Below are 18253 nucleotides of genomic sequence, written 5' to 3'. Positions count from 1 at the left end.
CGAGTATTATTCCTATATCTCATAGTCCTGGAATTTATTTTGAACCTATTACGAATATTAATTTTTATAACGATTATTGGAAAGTCATAACATATATAGACCTTATATCTTTAAATCCTTATCTTAATAAAATTGAAAATTTATTATACGATACCTTAAACCTTTGTTCAAAAATAAATACTGACGAATTTTCTCAATGTAAAGATTTTTCAAATCCCGTTGAAATTTTAATAAAGTACAATTACATTAAACTGCAATCTTTAGAGCATATAATAATTAATAATCAATCGTCAAATAAAGTTAAAAGATCTCTAGAATTTGGAGGGGAAATCCTTAAATTTTTCTTTGGTACTCTAGACGCAGATGACGCGAGAAAATATGACGCCGCGATAGAATCCTGTCGGAAAAGTGAATCAGAATTATTCAATTTGTTTCGAGATAATATTCACATAATTAAATCGACAATAAATAATTTTAACGCCACGATTTATAAATTAAACCAGAATGAGTTAAGATTAAATAACCAAATTAATAACATGAATGAAATATTTTCGCAAGTTACAAAAACTAATAATTTGCTTCTTCATATTTCTAGAATAAATAATTTGCTAAATATAATTGAAAGTTCCTTACTTTCTATTTCTAACTTGCTAGATACAACTGTAAACGCTATTTTATTCTCAAAGTTAAATATTTTGCACCCTAGTGTAATAAGCCCCTTAAGTCTTTATAATGAATTAACTAAGCATATTAATCAAATAAACAAACACTTAGACTTTCCAGTTCAATTAAATATACATAATATTCATTCATTGATTGATGTTTCGAAACTTAGTTCATATTATTATAACAATAAGATTGTTTTCAGTTTGCAAATTCCGTTAATAACACCGGATAAGTTCACTGTTTATAAAAATATCCCATTACCGACTCCTCACGATGAGTCCCACGTACAAACTTTTGCGCTTATCCAACCTTCTGATTCTTATACCGCTTTAAGTGACGACAGAATACATTATGCTATGCTTAATAATTTAAATGATTGTAAATTTATTAATAATAACTATTCTATTTGTGAACAAATTACTATGTTGTCTAGCATAACTAATCCTAATTGTGAATCGAAATTATTAACAGAGGTAACTCTTTCTTTACCTTCTGAATGTAACGCCAAGTTATTATTCGGCCAAATCGATATATGGCATAAATTAAAAAATAACAGATGGATTTATGTACAATCCGATATTAATAAATTAATAATAAAATGTAATGATGATATCACTGATCATTCTATTATTGGCACAGGCATTGTCAAATTAACTGAAAATTGTATTGGTTATTCTAAAACTATTCAACTAGTGCCAACAATTACGTATCAATTTTCTGTTAAATCAGCTATAGATATAAGTTTCGATATAACAAAAGACGATTGTTGTAAAAAGAGCATATTTAATCAAAGTTTACCATATTTAACGCCAATTTCTTTAAGTAAAATTAATTTAGATTCTTTGAAATACGCGAATCATCAGCTGGATAATTTAGAATTAGAATTAAATAATCTTCAAAATGAATCACACTTTATTAAATATGGCTCATACTATTCCGCATTCACGTATATTTTAATTGTATTCCTATTTTTATTCTTAACCTATAAGCTATTTAAATGTTTAAGAAATCGTCAAGGTAAAGATAGATATTGTATACAAATATTTAACCAGTGTCATAATAAAAAGTCATTGAAACATAGTTCTAAAATTACAAATTCAATTGAGATGACTGATATGTCAATTTCTGAAGAAGATGATAAATCGGTAAAATCATTACCAAATTGTAACAATTATGAACCTTATAAAAGTGTAAGCAAAGTTCACTATTCCTCTGCACGAAATCTTAATAACTAATTCATGTCTCATTTTATTTTTCAAGTTGTATTTTGTTAGTACTAAGAAATGAATTAATTATTATAAAATTTTAATTTCTATGTCATGCTATTTTACTATTTCTACTATATTATTTTATCAATGTGATTTACTAAATCCTAAATCTTTTGTAAAACGACCTGTTTTACTTATTTAACAAATGTTATATTATAATAAGCTAATAAAGCTAATAAGCTAATAAATTTAATTGCTACATTTTTACTATTTCGCTAAGCATACTATGTTATTTGCAAAATTCATTATTTTTGTTTAATACATGTTTTACATTTTAGTTTAATTTCTAATTTTACTATTTCATAAAAAAAAAATAACATTTACTATTTCTTTTTGTACAATTTTGTTTAATTTTTATACAATTTTATTATTCAATTGTACATTAATTGTTAGTTAAATTTTACTCTGTTTCTTTTATACGATTTAATTGTAAAACTGTTCGAATTTTTATACTGTTACAAAATTATTTTGCAATATTTTACTATAATTTTTGTTTTCTATTTCTATATTTTGTAATGACTTCTGAACTCTAATGATTTTTCTATTTCGAACTTCGCTTCATCTTAATTTAGAAAAAGCTCAGTCAAAAGGGGGGGGCTGTTATATCCCATTTTACAACGCAGTAAAAGCTTCATAAGCATTTATATTATACACTGTATTTTTCCTTTAGTTTTATGATTACTCAGCATTTGTATTGTTCCTTTTCTTTGATAATATTATTTTATTTTAAAATAGTCAGTTAGACTCAGAGCCCCGAGTAGATCGGACATCAATTAAAGTTCGGAAGTCAATTATCCAACATTGTGTCCAATCTTTTAAATAAAGCAGTTAGCGGTGTAGAATAGTTTTTTTTTAAAAAGACAAACAGGGTCGGCATCCTAACAGAACCATGCACCATGTCGGTTATTTTTCATAACTAATTTGAACTTACCACAGACAATAGAAACCTTTTTATTTTTTGACATGTAATGCAACGTTCTACAAGAACATGTCGTAAATTAATTCAGGCTAAAAACAACTCTTTTTTTTATGGTAGATTTTTTTTGAAGTTCAATGTATAGTATAGTAAATAAAATTACTTTAAGGGTTAATTTTATTCTTTAACTAGCTGACCCGGCGAACTTCGTACCGCCTAACAGTGAATGAATGTCGTATTACTTTTTAGCTGAACTAATTTAGGCTTTGATGAACGTAAAACAATGATACAAAATAATATATTTATATAGATAGAAACAAAAAAGTATTTTATTATGATGAATGATGATGAAAACATACATACAGAATGAGAATAAAAAAATAAATAAATAAATAATTAAGTACTTCAAACTCATGTCAGAAAAAAAATGATTGAAAACTATGTTGTGCAGATTGGGAAAAAAAATAAAACTCTGATTAATTCATTAATAGGATTTTCATTCAAGCACTTTGTGGTAAACGACATTCTTTGTTTTTTGGTCAGGCGCAAGAACAAATAAAGCGGATGGTTTGCCGACACGTGAGCATGCCACGTACAATTGACCGTGAGGAAAACATGCATTTTCTAGATTGAGGCCACAAATAGTCAAGGATTGGCCCTGTGATGTTGATCGTCATGGCGAAGGCAAGACGAATCGGGAATTGAATTCGTTTAAACTCAAAGGGCATATCCGTTGGGATCATCGGAATCCTTGGAATAAGAACTTCCTCATCTTTAAATTTTCCTTTAAGTATCGACGCGTGAATCACATTGCTCAACAGTTTTCTTATCACCAAACGCGTTCCATTACACAGTTTTGGTTGGTTTAAATTTCTAAGCATGATGATTACCGAGCTAACTTTAAGTTTTAAATTGTGCGGTGGTAAACCAGGCACATCCAAGGAGTTTAAAAATTCAGTTAGATAATTAGTGGCTTCTTCTTCGTTTGTTACACAGTCGATAGATTTGAATGAATACAAAGTACCTACGATTTGATTTTGAATTATAAAATTGAGGTCATCTACATCTTTATTTTTAGCGGCCAAAATTGCTCGCTCACTTAACCATTTAGTATTTTTGTGGTTAGCAATGATATCCGGGAATACTTTGTTGATAAGCTCGTCTTTTGATGATACGAAATTGCAAAAATTTGGAGGAAATGAAATCAAACTGCTCGATTTGTCAACAGGAACACGGCCATTACCGATAGTCAGCAATTGCTTCGAGAAATCATCAGCAGATAGATCGTTCAACAATGCAACTCTCATATTGACAGACAGTTGAAATTTCTTTACATATCGCCACAGATTTGATGCTTTGAGGCAAGCGTTTATTTCGTCGGCAGCAGTAGATCTTGGAATGACTGGTAGTGTTTGTCGGAAATCGCCAGATAATAAAATCATTGCACCACCAAAACATCTCGAGTCATTGCGCAGATCTTTTAATGTTCGGTCTGGTGCTTCCAATGCGCGTTTGTGCGCCATTGTGCATTCGTCCCATATGATGATTTTTGATGCTACTAAAACTTTGGCCATTGCGGAGTGTTTCGAAAAGTTACATGTCGGTTGTTCAGTAGTTTGAAGGTTTAATGGCAATTTTAACGCTGAGTGAGCCGTACGGCATCCGTCTAACAATGTGGCCGCTATTCCAGAAGAAGCAATTGCTACCGCAATTTCGGATCTCGCACGTACAGTGGCCAAAATCAATGACATGAGGAATGTCTTCCCACTTCCACCGGGGGCATCCAAAAAAATAAGCCGCCATTTCCATCATCAATTGCATTAATCAGTGTATCATAGACTTCCCTTTGCTTAGGATTCAACAGAGGTACATTCGTTTGAACTGATTGGATTAGTTCTTGTGGATCATATTCACGTTCACGTTCCAATTCTCTATTAAATACGTTATTCATTCCGCGATCTGGCGCTGGCATTCCTAACCTAACTAACAAACTGCCGCACATGAGGTAACACATATCTTCGATCAAGAGCAAAGTCTGGTTATGGATCTCCTCATTCACCTCAAGATCGGAATTTCTTGAGCTGACGCGAATTCGATGTAAAATATCTTCTGACATGTTATCTTTGTATTTGTTCCACAGGTCACGTGGGTTCGATGGGAAGCATGTTGAAATGATGATAGCAAATAATGTGCGTATCTGACTTGGAGATGCAGAAATAATTGCTTCTGCGATTGTCGTGTCCCAATGAGTATCGTTTTCAAGCAAATTTAGCTCTTGACATGCTGCACGAAATGTAGGGCACACGATACCATTAACAGTTCGTAGTGATTCAAATGATGTTGGCCCTCGAACATGTACCAGCAACAACCGCAAATAGAAACATTCATCATTCTTCGCATGAACTGTGTAAATACGACCAAGAGCATCAGTAGAACGCATATCTGGATGACCAGGAACTGCATCGCCTTGCTTCCGACGTTGAAATTTCTTCGATGTAGCGTTCCAAGTGTAATAACGTGGCATTTCTGAGTAAAGCAAAGTTCGTGCTAACGGATCGCTTTGACAAATCGCAAAGAAACTGGTCAGTGTTGTCGCTGGAGGTGTTTCGGCACGTTGAGCAGCATTGGACGCTGTGAAATATACTCTCTGACCGTTCTCTAGATGCACCCCCAAATGTAAAACAGTGGGATGACGTTCGTGATAGGGAATGAAAATATACGCCAAATTGCTTCATTGCAGTTCACATATCTACCAACTTGATAGCGCGTGATTTCATCGTTGGTATTGGATGTTTGGATACCAAAAACCGCCATGTCGCTCCCTTTCGTGACATATTTGCAAATGTATTTAATTGACTTGACCGAATTGCAATACTCAACATTACAATGTGCTTTGAATGTTTTGGAAAAAAGTGGCGAATATGGAACAACCGTTGTCAACTACGAAATCGTTTCCTTTCACTTTAGTTGTGATAGTTCTATCATTATCATCGGGCGATCGACGCCGATACAATGGATAACCATCGTTGCCTGTAATGGTCTCTGCCGTCAATTTTCGTGGATACCGTTTGGAACACTTGCCTTCGACCATGCACGGTGATTGTCGGTTGATAGTGCCACACGGTCCATGAATCATATTCGTGACTACAACATCATGTAGGTCTGGATCGGTTTCAGGAGCAGGAATCTCCGCACATATGATGTCATCTATTTGATCTGGCCGAATTCTTTCGACTAACCAAATCAGAATGTGAGCATGCGGTAGGCCTCGTTTTTGCCATTCGATTGAATACATCCAGCATCGAGTATTCCCAAAGACGTGTTGCTTAACAATGTAATTCATTAGTGACCGAATTTTTTGCCTGAAAACACGTGCGGTGATGTCGTGACGATCACTTGATGTTTGTCCGGGAAGCAGCAATTGAATAATTTCTATCCATTTCGGATTACATGTAAATGTAATGAATAGATCTGGCCTTTTTTTTTCAGTTTCCCTCAAAAGAAGAGGAGTGTATCAAGATAGCTTCAGATTTTAAAGAAATGTGGCAATTTGAGAATTGCACGGGAGCAGTAGACGGAAAACACGTGGTGATCAAACCACCACAAGGAAGTGGATCATACTTTTACAGTTACAAACAATTTCACAGCATTGTATTACTTCCTATTGTAAACGCTAACTATGAGTTTATATATGTAAGCGTTGGCACAAATGGCAGGGTTTCAGATGGAGGAGTTATTAAATGTACAGATTTTTATAGTAGATTACTGAATAATACTTTGAATTTGCCAGTACCAAATTCCTTAAGAGGAAATACCAGATAAGATGACATATGTATTCATAGGAGATGAAGCATTTGCTTTAATGCCAAATTTTATGGTACCATATCGATATTCTAGCAGTGTTGGCTATAAAGAGAAAGTATTCAATTACAAACTTTCCCCAGCACGGCGCGTCGTTGAAAATGCTTTTGGAGTTATAGGAAATCGTTTTAGAGTTTTGTTAACGCCTATAGAAACTGATGTCAAGACAGTTGATGACATTGTTCTGGTATAAAGACACTCGGTTAGGCGTTGTAGCGCTTCCCGTTGGATCATTAAAATTTGACCGGACTAGCTATGAGACATACATATCAATTTCAAATTTAGTATCACAGGGACGTGAGGTCTTGTAAACCCTGGAGCGGAATAAATATCTAAGATTTATTTTAAATAGGGCGCCAAGATATTATTCCGACAAACGAATGATGCATTTAGAATAAAAATACATAACACAGATTTAATAATTATTTATTATAACTAAAGAAAAGATGAAATGTAGCTAAGCTACAAAAAAAAAAAAGAAAAAGAGGATGGTTCTATTATAAATTGTTTTTCCAAACAGTTACTTAGGGCGGCTTGCAGCGTGTGTTAAATCTAGATTTAAAACTCGATTTTGCCTTAAATCAGATTGAATGTCTTGCACGTCATCGATTTAGCTTAAATCTCGATTCAAATAAACGTCAAAGTTAAATCGGCACCAGAGTCGGTTTAGCGTAATTAAATCTCGATTTTGTTAACCATCATTTGCGAATACCTACGCGACGTTATTGTTTATTTGTTCGTTTCTTTCTGTTGTCTTATGAAAATGGATTTTCCTTTGGACCATGAGTACGATTTGTTATCAGATGATGATGAAGAAATCCTGCAGTATTTGGAAACGCCGTTTTTCTTTCGAAGAGTCTTTGTTCAAAGTGATTTGTTCAGTTCATTACGAGAAGACGAATTTTTGAAAAGGTTTCGCTTAAGTAAACAAAGCGCAGTGTTCCTGCTTGATAAAATTGTTCATAATTTTCCAAATGATGTCAACAGGTGAGCTAATTAATGGTAGTTTGCAAGTTCAAATAAACATAACCATAAAGGTATGCAGCTAACCTAAAATATCAATCATAAATTTTGTTATATGTTTAGGAACCGAAACGCTGTATCACCAATGAACCAGCTCTTATGCACATTAAGATATTTCGCAACTGGTAGCCAACTAACTGCTTGTGGCGATGTCATTGGAGCTCATGAGTCTACCGCCTGTAGAATATTACACCGAGTGACACACGCTATTGCCTTTTTATATTCAGATTTTATAAAAATGCCCATTACTGCTACTGAACAAAACAGTGTCGGGGCTAAGTTTTACGATGTAGCAAAATTTCCCCGTGTCATTGGGGCAATAGATTGCACCCATATAAAAATTTTATCTCCAGGTAAGTTTCCAGAAATGTTTTTTCATTGCATTTTGTAAAATTTACTTATTAAATAACTATGTTATCTATTATCAATAGGTGGTGATGAACATGCAGAAATTTATAGGAATAGAAAAGGATACTTTTCCATTAATACCCAGTGCATATGTTCAGCCAATCTACTTTTTTTAGATGTAGTGGCCCGTTGGCATGGTTCAGTACATGATGCCAATATTTGGGATAACTGTGCACAAAAGAGAAACTTTGTACAGGTATTTAAGATACATACCTACTTAATTCATATAAATATTTAAACAATAATTTTTCTTAGCATGTATCGAACATATACTTAGCTAGTATTTCTGATATAATAATTATGTTTGCTCCTTCTTTTTTTTTTTTTTATTCGGTTAAAAAATAGTATAATGTCTCTAAAAATCTCTTCACTTTTCAGGGAGTTTACAATGACAAATTATTGGTTGGGGATAGTGGTTATGCACAGACTAGATATATGATGACACCTTTACCTGAAAATGCACCTAGTACTAGAGGTGAAAAACTATATCAAGAATCACAGATAAGAACTAGAAATGTGATAGAACGTGCATTTGGTATATGGAAGAGAAGATTTCCTATTCTATCAAAGGGCATTAATGTGAAATTAAAAAGAGTGCCAGGTAAAATATATTTATGGGTACCTATTACACTGTCAATAATTAAAATAAAAAATAATGCTAATATGTAACATTTGTTTCTTTGCTATTACAGGAATTATCATTGCTACTGCAGTTCTACATAATATTGCAATTCTCCAAAAGGATTTGATACCACCGCCTGAGGGTGGAGAAGAACCATATACCCTTGAGATGCCAGTTAACAATACTACTTTGCCTAGAAGTATAACAGGCAATATTGAAAGAACGTTATTAATAAATAACTATTTTGCCAGGTTATAATAAACAATTAATAAAAGACTAAATAAAACTTGTTGTGTACTTTATTTAACTATTTTACTTTTTAATAATGAAATTTCCAATTCATATTTTTGTTTAAGGAATTCTAACTCCATTTCATTTTTTTTCTTTTCATGATCCAATTTTTCTCTCGCTAATTCTGTGACTAATTCCTGATGCTGTATTTGGCTTTGAGCTAGTATTTTTTGCAATTTCACTAATTCTTTCTTGTCTTCTGCCAGTTCTTTGAACGAGTTTGTAACATTTTCTTTTTTCTTATCTACAAAATATATATAAATGATATATTATTGTGTCAAGTAATAATATGTATTACAAAGCTTTAAAATTATAAAAAGTACCTGTTTTTGATGATTCTAGGCTAGGATCAATTTTTCTTTTCATCAGATTCAATCTTCTGAGATCATTTTTAATGTAATCATGATCTGAAATGACAGAATGAATTAAAATAATTAGCTTTATCTAGCGGACTCCCACAATTGTGTTGAAATAAAAACCAAAATGTATTATTTTCACAATTACTTATATAGTTCTATTATTGTTCAATAACCTCACCATTTTTTATTTTTTGTTTTGTTTCTGACAAATCTCCTTTGTATTCAATGGGTTGCAACTGTGTGTCTGTTGATACTGACGCTTGCTGCTCCGTCATGAATTCTGCGTCTCCATCAAAAATAGTATATATACCTTCCAAAGCGGGACCTATCAATGTTTTGACCTTTTCAACGACATGATCACTGCAGCCAGTTCCCGGAGGTGGGCCGCCTCCTAAAATTAACATATATTTAGTTCAGTGTTTTATAAACTTAATGATATCTTAAAAATTTATGATACAAGTAAAAAATACAAAATCCTTTATAAATACCTGTGCGATTTATTTCCTTTTTGTGGAAAGCATCTTCCTTTTTTGTCTTCTTCGACAATTGTGTAAACATTTCTTCACACTCTGTGTTGCTAATATCTACTGTCTGTGCTACCTTGTCCCAGTCCTGTCCATACTCCTCAACAGCATTAGAAGTAGTGGTGCTAAAAAGAGAATAATAAACAGCATTTCAAAAGAGCATATAAATCAACCATGTATATGTACATGCATGAAATCATATTGAATACAACAAAAATAAGTTATCTCTTACCCTTGATAGCCATTTTTTCGTTGGAGTGCATTTTCTTAACTTTAACTTTTTGGTTTTTATAGCAAGACTGCAAGTTTTCGGCAGTTCTTGGTGAAAAATTCGTGTGCGAATTGTATTCAATGGCTAAGTTGTGCCAAGCTAGTTGCTTATCTTTTGTTGTAGCTCCGTCTGTTTTTTTATTTTCTATGACAGGATATTTTTCAACAAGTATCAAAAGATGCATTATTTCATCATTAGTAAAATTAGGCGCCCTGGATTTTTTCATTCTAATGTTGCAAACGGAAAATCAGAAAACTCGAAAAACACAAAATCAACTATAACAAAAACACAACACAAAACAAAACTGCTTGACTTAAAATATGCGCGGAAACATAACCTATGAATATAACAAATTAACAAATTGTTCAGTTCACTTCTTTGCTTAAATGGCTTTTAGTTGTATTATAACAAATTGTTATAAAAATTATATTATAACAAATTGACACCTACTATTACAATGTACTCTGTGATTGACACTGATAAATATACGTTTCTGTGTACGCGATATTGCTTTGGTGTACATTATTTTATCTAAAACGGAACGTAAAGAACGAACGGCGACTGAAAGATACGCAAAATCTCGATTTAGTTAAACTGGACATAATTTTATTATGAGCAACGCAACTTCGATGAGACTTAAGTTAAATCGAGTTTAGGGTAAAATCTAGTTTTAATAAAATCGAGATTTTTGTAATTTTGCTGCAAGTGGCCCTTAATATACTAAATTTAACTAAAAAACATTTACCAGATTCAATAATAATTTAGAATACCAAAATTTATACACTACTTGCTATTTTTTTTTTAATTTATATATATATATATATCGAGGGTATTCTCGCAGAACCAGATAAGTAGTAATACTGTTATAATGAGAAAAAGGCGTTTAAAGTTTTGGATGATAATGGGTCAACGACGAAGCAATAATTATAAAAAAAAACACTACTTGTACTTAGATATACTATCTAAGATTGTTTTGATACATTAATTTATGCAATAATTGTCATAACAAGTTAAAAAAAGGGGAAAGTTGGCGTGAAGGTATTGCAGTTATTTCGTTTTACCTGAAACAGGTAAATAACGTGTAAATCTGTTAAATACACATTAATCTTTATCTACTATATTAGGAACAGTTCACTGTCCCGTATTAAGTATGTTGATGTTAAAATATATTGAAATAATGTTTTAATTAAGGCGGTAAAAAAATTCTACCTGTAATTTTTTTTGCAAATTACTACATTAAAAACAAACAGGCGATATTAATTTTATTACTTATGAGCTTTATTAAGTTTAAACAGTTTAATTCTGTAGATAAAACAGCACTTAAAAATGCTATCAAGATAAAACACGATTAAAGGAAATTACGTCATAGTTTCCTCGCAAGACATCTCATCCTCCTTTTCAGCCTGACAATGACAAGACAATGGTGTTATCCAAAACGCAGAGGTATTATATAAATGCAAAGGTAAAAGTGGAGATTACCACGATGAAATGAATAATAAAAATTTCACCAAGTGGTTAAAGGAGAAACTCTTGCCAAATCTGCCGCCTAATTCCATTATTGTTCTCGACAATGCACCATACCATTGTAAGCAGATTGACAGACTACCAAATTCAAATTCCTTAAAGGAAACCATGAAAAATTGGTTACGCGAAAGGAACATTGACTTCGAAGAAAATTTTACGAATCCTGAGCTGTACTGTCTAATAAAACGGAACGCGCCACCTAAAAAATATGAAATAGATGAATTAATTAAAAGTCAAGGTCACGAAGTATTACGGCTACCGCCGTATCAATGTGATTTGAATCCAATCGAGTACATTTGGAATCTAATGAAACAGCGAGTGGCCGACAAAAACGTATCACAATCTGAAAAAGAAATAGAGAAGTTAACTCGCGATGCTATAAAAAGTATATCTGCAGATGATTGGAAGACAGAAATTAACCATGTTGATAGATTACGACAGCAATATTGAGAAAGTGATCGGCTGCAAGAAATAAACGAGAGAGAACTTATAATTTCAGTGGGGGCAGATTTAGTGAGTGATATGGACTCAAGTTTTAGTGACAGTGAGGGTGAAATGTCTGGTATTGAATCAATAGAAATTAGTGATTAAACACCTTAGTTAGTGATTAAATGTCTCTAATTTTACCGACATTCCCAATTTTTTTTAAATAATAATAAATAGAAAATATTTTAAATGTTTTTTATTTTATTTTTTTGCTGACGCTACGCTTCGAATGACGTCATATCGCCAGCGGCAAACTTAAAGGCCTATTCAAACCTGAGCGATATTCGCTGCCACTGTGGGTAGAGGTACATACCGCGCGGGTTTCGCTCAGGTATTTAGTATTAAGTACCGCGGCTAGAGCGACCTGAGCGATATTCGCTGCCGCTGTGGGTAGAGGTACATACCGCGCGGGTTTCGCTCAGGATTTGGTATCAAGTACCGCGGCTAGAGCGACCTGAGCGATATTCGCTGCCGCTGTGGGTAGAGGTACATACTGCGCGGGAGTAGCGGCATGCATATCGCCCCTCACTCCGCAAGCGGGGTTAACATGACAACAGTTACGCACGATATTCCTTAGCGAAAGGACGCGTTTGCAACATGGCGTCATCGAAACGAACGAATAACGATTCATTTATTGAGATGGTGAAGTGCAATCCAGTTTTGTATGATATGTCACTTACGGATTATAAAAATATATTTATGAAAAATAAAATATGGGATGAGATAGGAGAAAAATGTAACATAAGTGGTAAGTTTTTATCTTTTATTATATTATTATATTATCTTTCAATTCTGTACTAAATACGACTACCGCCATTAAAGAAGTTGACAAATTGTGTACGTACCCTATCGCCTGAAAGTTGCAAAGTTTCAAAATTTTGATATTCATTGTTCATTGCATTATTTTGTTGAGTAGTAAAATACATATTTTGCAAGTACGGGGTATTGCAAGTTTTAGAGCGTAAATAATTATGGAGTACACATGTTGCTTTTATCACTTTTTTAGCTGAAGACACTTTTAGGTGCATGGGTTTGAAATATATTCGCCATTTTTGAGCCAGTAATCCAAATGCATTTTCAACAACGCGTCTAGCTCGGCATAGGCGCTTATTGTATTCTTCCTTTCTTCTATCAACCCTAGAAACTCTTTGATTGAATGGTTTCATTACATGTGCTTGCAATCGGAATGCCTCATCTCCTATTAACACATGAGGTGTGACGTCATTAGTTCTTGGCAATAGTTTAGGCCTTGGAACATTCATAGTCCCATTATTAAACCTCCTTCCCATGACAGAGTTTTCGAAAATTCCACCGTCGCTATTTTTTCCAAAACCTCCAACATCGATACATAAAAAATTATAGTGTGGTCCTACTATTGCCATAAGGACGACAGAAAATTTTTTGAGGTAGCAAAAATAATTGCTGCCTGAATTAGGCGGACAAACGATAGTGACATGTTTTCCATCAATACTGCCGAGGCAATTGGGGAATTGCCACATATTATAAAACTCTTCAGATGTTAAGTTCCACATTTCTTCTGTAGGAGGCTTCATGTATATGGGTTGTAATGTAGTCCAAATAACATCACAAACTTCATCAACAATTTCTGCGACAGTTGAGCAACCTACTCTATAACTGTTTGCAATACAGCGAAATGAATCTCCACTTGCTAAAAATCTGCAAAAAAAATAATATTTAATAAGCTTTTTTACTCAAGGTCTAAGGGCGTGGACCCGCCATCCATTGCCCCTTTCAGTCGATATTTCGCTGTTGATTCGATCGAATGAGGGGCAATGGACGGCGCACCGTTCGCGGTACCGTGGTGCGGCACGGCGTCGCGCCGTCCGCCGGTGGCGATGCCATACCGTTGCACGGCGAACGGCGCCGCTCCGTAGACATGGGTCCACGCCCTAAGCCATTTTTATTAAAAATTTGGTTTTTAAGATTCCTCAGTATTTATCACCTTACTAACCTAAACAAATTCAGGGTTTTAAACTGGTCTAAGTATAACTAATGAATAAAAGTAATTGAATAGATTATAAATAAACTATATTTTTTACAGGCGATGAAGCCAAAATGAAATGGAAAAATCTACGGGACACTTATGGTAAATATTTAAAAACTACAAAAACCACTACAGGCCAAAGTGCGTTTAAATCTTACAGTCGTTACAGCAAATGGCAGTGGGCATCTTCAATGGAATTTTTAAAAGATCACATAGGATTTGCTCCAACTGATACTAATGTGGCAAGAGAAGAAGAAAGCGTATCTGATACCCAAAATATTACTGAACCCGAATCTTATAATGAAAATTCAACACAACGGTCAAGTTCAGTAGCATCATCCGAACGTTATACTTCACGTTCGGGTTCCAGGAAAAGGACTTCTGTTAACGAACATCCTGTTGATAAAGTGATTACGTACTTGAATACAAAATCAGATAAATTATCGTCGATTGAACATGTTATGCTTGGATATGCAAAAACAATAGACAGGTTTTCTGAGCGACGTAAAATTATAACAAAAATGAAAATAGCTCAAGTTATGATGGAAGCGGAATTGGAAGAAGAGCAAGAACGTAGTCTACAACGAGAAACAACACTGCGATCTTACTACACCACTGAGCCTAACACAAGCCAAAATGATCGTTGTATGTCTCAACAATCATGTTATTCTCGTAGTGAGCCTAACACAAGCCAAAATGATCGTTGTATGTCTCAACAATCATGTTATTCTCGTAGTGAGCCTAACACAAGCCAAAATGATCGTTGTATGTCTCAACAATCATGTTATTCTCGTAGTCCCCAGTCTACTAATGATTCTGAACTGCAGTCTGCTCTGCGTTGTATTCAAGATAATGCTCTATCACCTCTAGCACCTTCACTGACTGGAGAAGGTCTCGATTACGAACACGAAATAGATTACGATCAACAGAAACACTCAGAAATCTAATAAGAAGGTTTTAGGTTAAGATAAAAGTTGTGTTAATATTGTAAAAAATCAAAGTTCCTTCCTAGTTATCTAAAATAAAGATTTTCGTCAATTAATATTCAAATTTGTTTTCCTTACCTCAACGTTATTGCTAAGCGTTCTTCAGGGCATATGGGTTCTCGATATTTAGTGAATGATTTGCTGATATTTTCCTTTATTATATTTAATATTTCATCAAAGTTCTCAGTCGTCATTCTGAATGCATTAAAAAACCGATCTTCATCCAATCTTAATCTTGGATATAAAGTGTGGAATTCCCCATGAATTCGGTGTTGTCTATTGATGTCATGGATCCAAATTCTTTTCTTGACTGGTGAGTCAATTAAGGCTAATAAAAGTAAAACTTCCTCTTCATCACTATCCATCACTAAAATCAGATGCTCTGCAGAAATTACAACGTGACTGACGTGTATATTCTTTGGCGACTCAGAAATGACTAACTGGCGCAAATTTCTTACCTCTCTGAGCGAAACTCGACTACCGCGCGTTATTCTACCCACAAGGATAGCGAAATCCGTTTTCGTGTGAACAGTAATATTACCGCATATTCACTGGGTTTTCTCTGCCGCAGACGGTAGCGAATACCGCTTAGATCTGAACAGTAATATTACCGCATACCCACTGGGTTTTCTCTGCCGCAGACGGTAGCGAATACCGCTTAGGTCTGAACAGGCCTTAACGCGAACGGGTTGTACAATTTTTTGGTTTTCAACGTATTATTTTTATTTGTAACAAAATCGACTTTTCTACTCGAACGTGTGTAGCGCACATCACTACAGCGCATCTGCGTGAAATCAGAAATACATAGTTTTCCCGGTCGAGTCCCGCGAGATGAATGGTGTCTTCGGAACAGTTTTATAACTTCGAGTTGTTTTGAGACGCGTCGGATTTGCATAAACTTGAACTTTTATACTAAACGTTTTGCTGTTGCTGTTGCCGTTATCAATATCGAGCAAAAAAAAAATCACGTTTGTTGTAACGTTGTAGCCCCTCTTAAGTATTTCTTTCATTTAAATTTAATTATTTATTTTTAAAGTGAATATATAACTAAATATTCTATAAATTATACTATATTTTTGATATTATCTTTGATCATATCATATTATCTTTGATAGAATATTTTTGATATGATATTAAAAAATGTTTATTCTATGAATATTTCAAGCGTCTATTTGTTGTCGTTATCAATATCGAGCAAAAACGAGCAAAAAAAAATCACGTTTGTCGTAGGGGAGCCCCCTTAAATGTTTATTTTATTCTGTTTTTAATATTTGTTGTTATAGCGGCAACAGAAATACATGATTATTGAGGAGACCTATTCCCGGCAATGAATGACTGATAATATGCTTTTGGCTGATAATTATGTTTGTCTTTATATTATGCAGAAATCTATACCTGATCGATGTCTGGAAGGTTCACCGTTGTTCGTTTGATGAACATCAGCTGCTACAACAGCATGACGTGGAACTAGTTCGCTATCACTTTTAGAATAAGAATGTTGCCCTAGAAACATAAACTAGGCATTAACTTAGCGTTTAAACAACATGACAATCTTTTATTTTAAATGAAACACAATTATAACCTCAAAATTGAATTACGTATGTAAATTAAAATTACCTTGTGTTCCACTGTCATTGATTAACAAAGATACAATCTTCTTTCCACTGGAAAACATTTTACACAGATTCACTATTACACAGTAATTTATTATTCGATTAAGTACTTGATGAAATGAACACGTGCGCACGCAACAACTTGTTAACTGAGACTAATATACAAACACGTTAGCAAGCGGAACAAAACAAACTCACTTATTCTGTTCTGCCTGTCAACAAAATAAAGAACTTCGTTCGTTTTACCAATGAGAAACAAATAAGATCCAATATTTTGTTTTACCTGTTAATATAAAATACGAGTTTAAATTAGGTGTTTTTGTGGGTAAAGAAAGTAAATCGTTTTATTCCGTTGTCTATTTCGTGTATTTTGCGATTATTCCATCGAGATCGTCCTTGTTCGAGACATTTAGTACGGCTTCCAGAGTGACACTTTCTTCCGCGAAGTCAGTTGTTAGGGTAGCGGAGAAATCTGTCCATCGCGCCTTTTTGGTGTTGTATTTGCGCGTCGAGATTGGGTCCAATGGTTTCAAGGGCCCCTTAGTGCGCAGGCTAAACGTAATGGCGTTGTGATCAGATGTGATCAGATTTCGTTCCACTCGCCAGGTTTCCAGTCTCGCGAGAAGGGATTGACTGGTTAGAGTCAGGTCTACGCAACTCGAGTATAGCCTGTCTTTGTAAGTCTCGAACGTAGGAACTTCCCCGCTGTTATGGATGTGGAGGTCCATCTCGGTGATAAATCTATGGAGTTGTGCTCCTCGATGGTCTTCGGAGCTGCTGCCCTACCAGTGGCTCCAGGCATTGACGTCACCGGCCACTATGTGATGGTGGTTCCATGTCTTGGTCCCTTGGTTCGAAGTAGACGGACAGTATGCCAAGCTCGAGTCGGCCGGCCTTTACGAAGACGGCGGCCACGTTCTCGGTGAAATTTGGGGGTCATGAATGACTTCCACGTTGTCACCGAACACGATAATCGCCGCCTTTACTGGTTTCTGGCGGCCCAGGGTGCACTGGATGATCTTCGTGCCAGGGTATTGCCTCATTTCGCCCGTTCTACCGGTGTACTTGCTGTCGGGCTTGGGCACAAACAAGCCCGTTAACCCGGCTCTTGGAATGTTAGAGTCACCTTCTCTAGCGTTCACCTGAGCAACTCTTCCCTGACGCGTCCACGCCGCGGGGGTGGGCATCACGTATCTCAGTAAGCCGGGATAAGTCGATGGCTAAGTTCAGGGGAGGACCCAGTGCTGTGGGGTATATCACAGCCCCCTTGCCTAGGGTTACAGGTGAAGACCTCAACGGTGGAAACAGCGGAAGAGGCGAGTCCTGTCACAAAGACCTAGTTATTGTGACCTGGGGTTGGGTAGCAGCGATCTCAGTATTGGCTTGAGGACAAAACTATAGTAGTTTAAAGGGCTCAAGTCAAACATTCG

General features: G+C 34.9%; 4 protein-coding genes across 5 annotated transcripts; 3 read left to right on the top strand and 1 right to left on the bottom strand.

Annotated features, from left to right (window-relative positions):
• Window positions 1-283: 283 nt before the first annotated feature.
• LOC123663065 lies at window positions 284-4424 on the bottom strand. Its single transcript, XM_045597803.1, has 2 exons — window positions 3447-4424; window positions 284-397 (listed from the first exon to the last, which is right to left on the bottom strand). The coding sequence occupies exons 1-2, from the start codon at window positions 4422-4424 to the stop codon at window positions 284-286; spliced, it is 1092 nt and encodes a 363-aa protein (XP_045453759.1).
• A 3050-nt stretch (window positions 4425-7474) lies between these two features.
• On the top strand, window positions 7475-9050 carry LOC123663064 (putative nuclease HARBI1). Its single transcript, XM_045597802.1, has 5 exons — window positions 7475-7698; window positions 7798-8087; window positions 8154-8338; window positions 8521-8743; window positions 8835-9050. The coding sequence occupies exons 1-5, from the start codon at window positions 7475-7477 to the stop codon at window positions 9020-9022; spliced, it is 1110 nt and encodes a 369-aa protein (XP_045453758.1). The 3' UTR covers window positions 9023-9050.
• Window positions 9051-11667: 2617 nt separating this feature from the next.
• LOC123662923 lies at window positions 11668-12402 on the top strand. The gene has a single exon (XM_045597693.1). It carries the CDS (start codon window positions 11698-11700, stop codon window positions 12181-12183), a length of 486 nt encoding a protein of 161 aa, XP_045453649.1. The 5' UTR covers window positions 11668-11697; the 3' UTR covers window positions 12184-12402.
• Window positions 12403-12752: 350 nt separating this feature from the next.
• On the top strand, window positions 12753-15268 carry LOC123662922. 2 transcript variants are annotated; one of them, XM_045597691.1, is made up of 3 exons: window positions 12753-12967; window positions 14282-14860; window positions 14921-15268. In XM_045597691.1, exons 1-3 carry the CDS (start codon window positions 12817-12819, stop codon window positions 15169-15171), a joined length of 981 nt encoding a protein of 326 aa, XP_045453647.1. In that variant the 5' UTR covers window positions 12753-12816; the 3' UTR covers window positions 15172-15268. The 2 variants fall into 2 exon arrangements, with proteins under 2 accessions (XP_045453647.1, XP_045453646.1); XM_045597690.1 differs by having other exon boundaries at window positions 12756-12967; window positions 14282-15268.
• The last annotated feature ends 2985 nt before the right edge of the window (window positions 15269-18253 follow it).

This window comes from Melitaea cinxia, chromosome 19, assembly GCF_905220565.1.
Source record: "Melitaea cinxia chromosome 19, ilMelCinx1.1, whole genome shotgun sequence".
Classification (NCBI taxonomy): Eukaryota; Metazoa; Arthropoda; class Insecta; order Lepidoptera; family Nymphalidae; genus Melitaea; species Melitaea cinxia.
The sequence above is the reverse complement of the archived record's forward strand: the minus strand, read 5'-3'. Positions and strand labels throughout refer to the sequence as shown.

What these genes read in the sequence shown, in the direction of transcription:
- LOC123663065 (XM_045597803.1), bottom strand. Translation starts at nt 4,424, where the DNA reads ATGGCCAAAGTTTTAGTAGCATCAAAAATCATCATATGGGACGAATGC. An exon ending in TGTTTTCCTCACGGTCAATT is followed by an intron (nt 398 to 3,446) that starts GTACGTGGCATG and finishes CTTTTCCGACAG; the next exon opens with GATTCTATCGCGGCGTCATA.
- LOC123663064 (XM_045597802.1), top strand. Translation starts at nt 7,475, where the DNA reads ATGGATTTTCCTTTGGACCATGAGTACGATTTGTTATCAGATGATGAT. An exon ending in TATAAAAATTTTATCTCCAG is followed by an intron (nt 8,088 to 8,153) that starts GTAAGTTTCCAG and finishes AACTATGTTATC; the next exon opens with TATTATCAATAGGTGGTGAT. An exon ending in GAAATTAAAAAGAGTGCCAG is followed by an intron (nt 8,744 to 8,834) that starts GTAAAATATATT and finishes TTGCTATTACAG; the next exon opens with GAATTATCATTGCTACTGCA.
- LOC123662923 (XM_045597693.1), top strand. Translation starts at nt 11,698, where the DNA reads ATGAATAATAAAAATTTCACCAAGTGGTTAAAGGAGAAACTCTTGCCA.
- LOC123662922 (XM_045597690.1), top strand. Translation starts at nt 12,817, where the DNA reads ATGGCGTCATCGAAACGAACGAATAACGATTCATTTATTGAGATGGTG. An exon ending in AGAAAAATGTAACATAAGTG is followed by an intron (nt 12,968 to 14,281) that starts GTAAGTTTTTAT and finishes TATTTTTTACAG; the next exon opens with GCGATGAAGCCAAAATGAAA.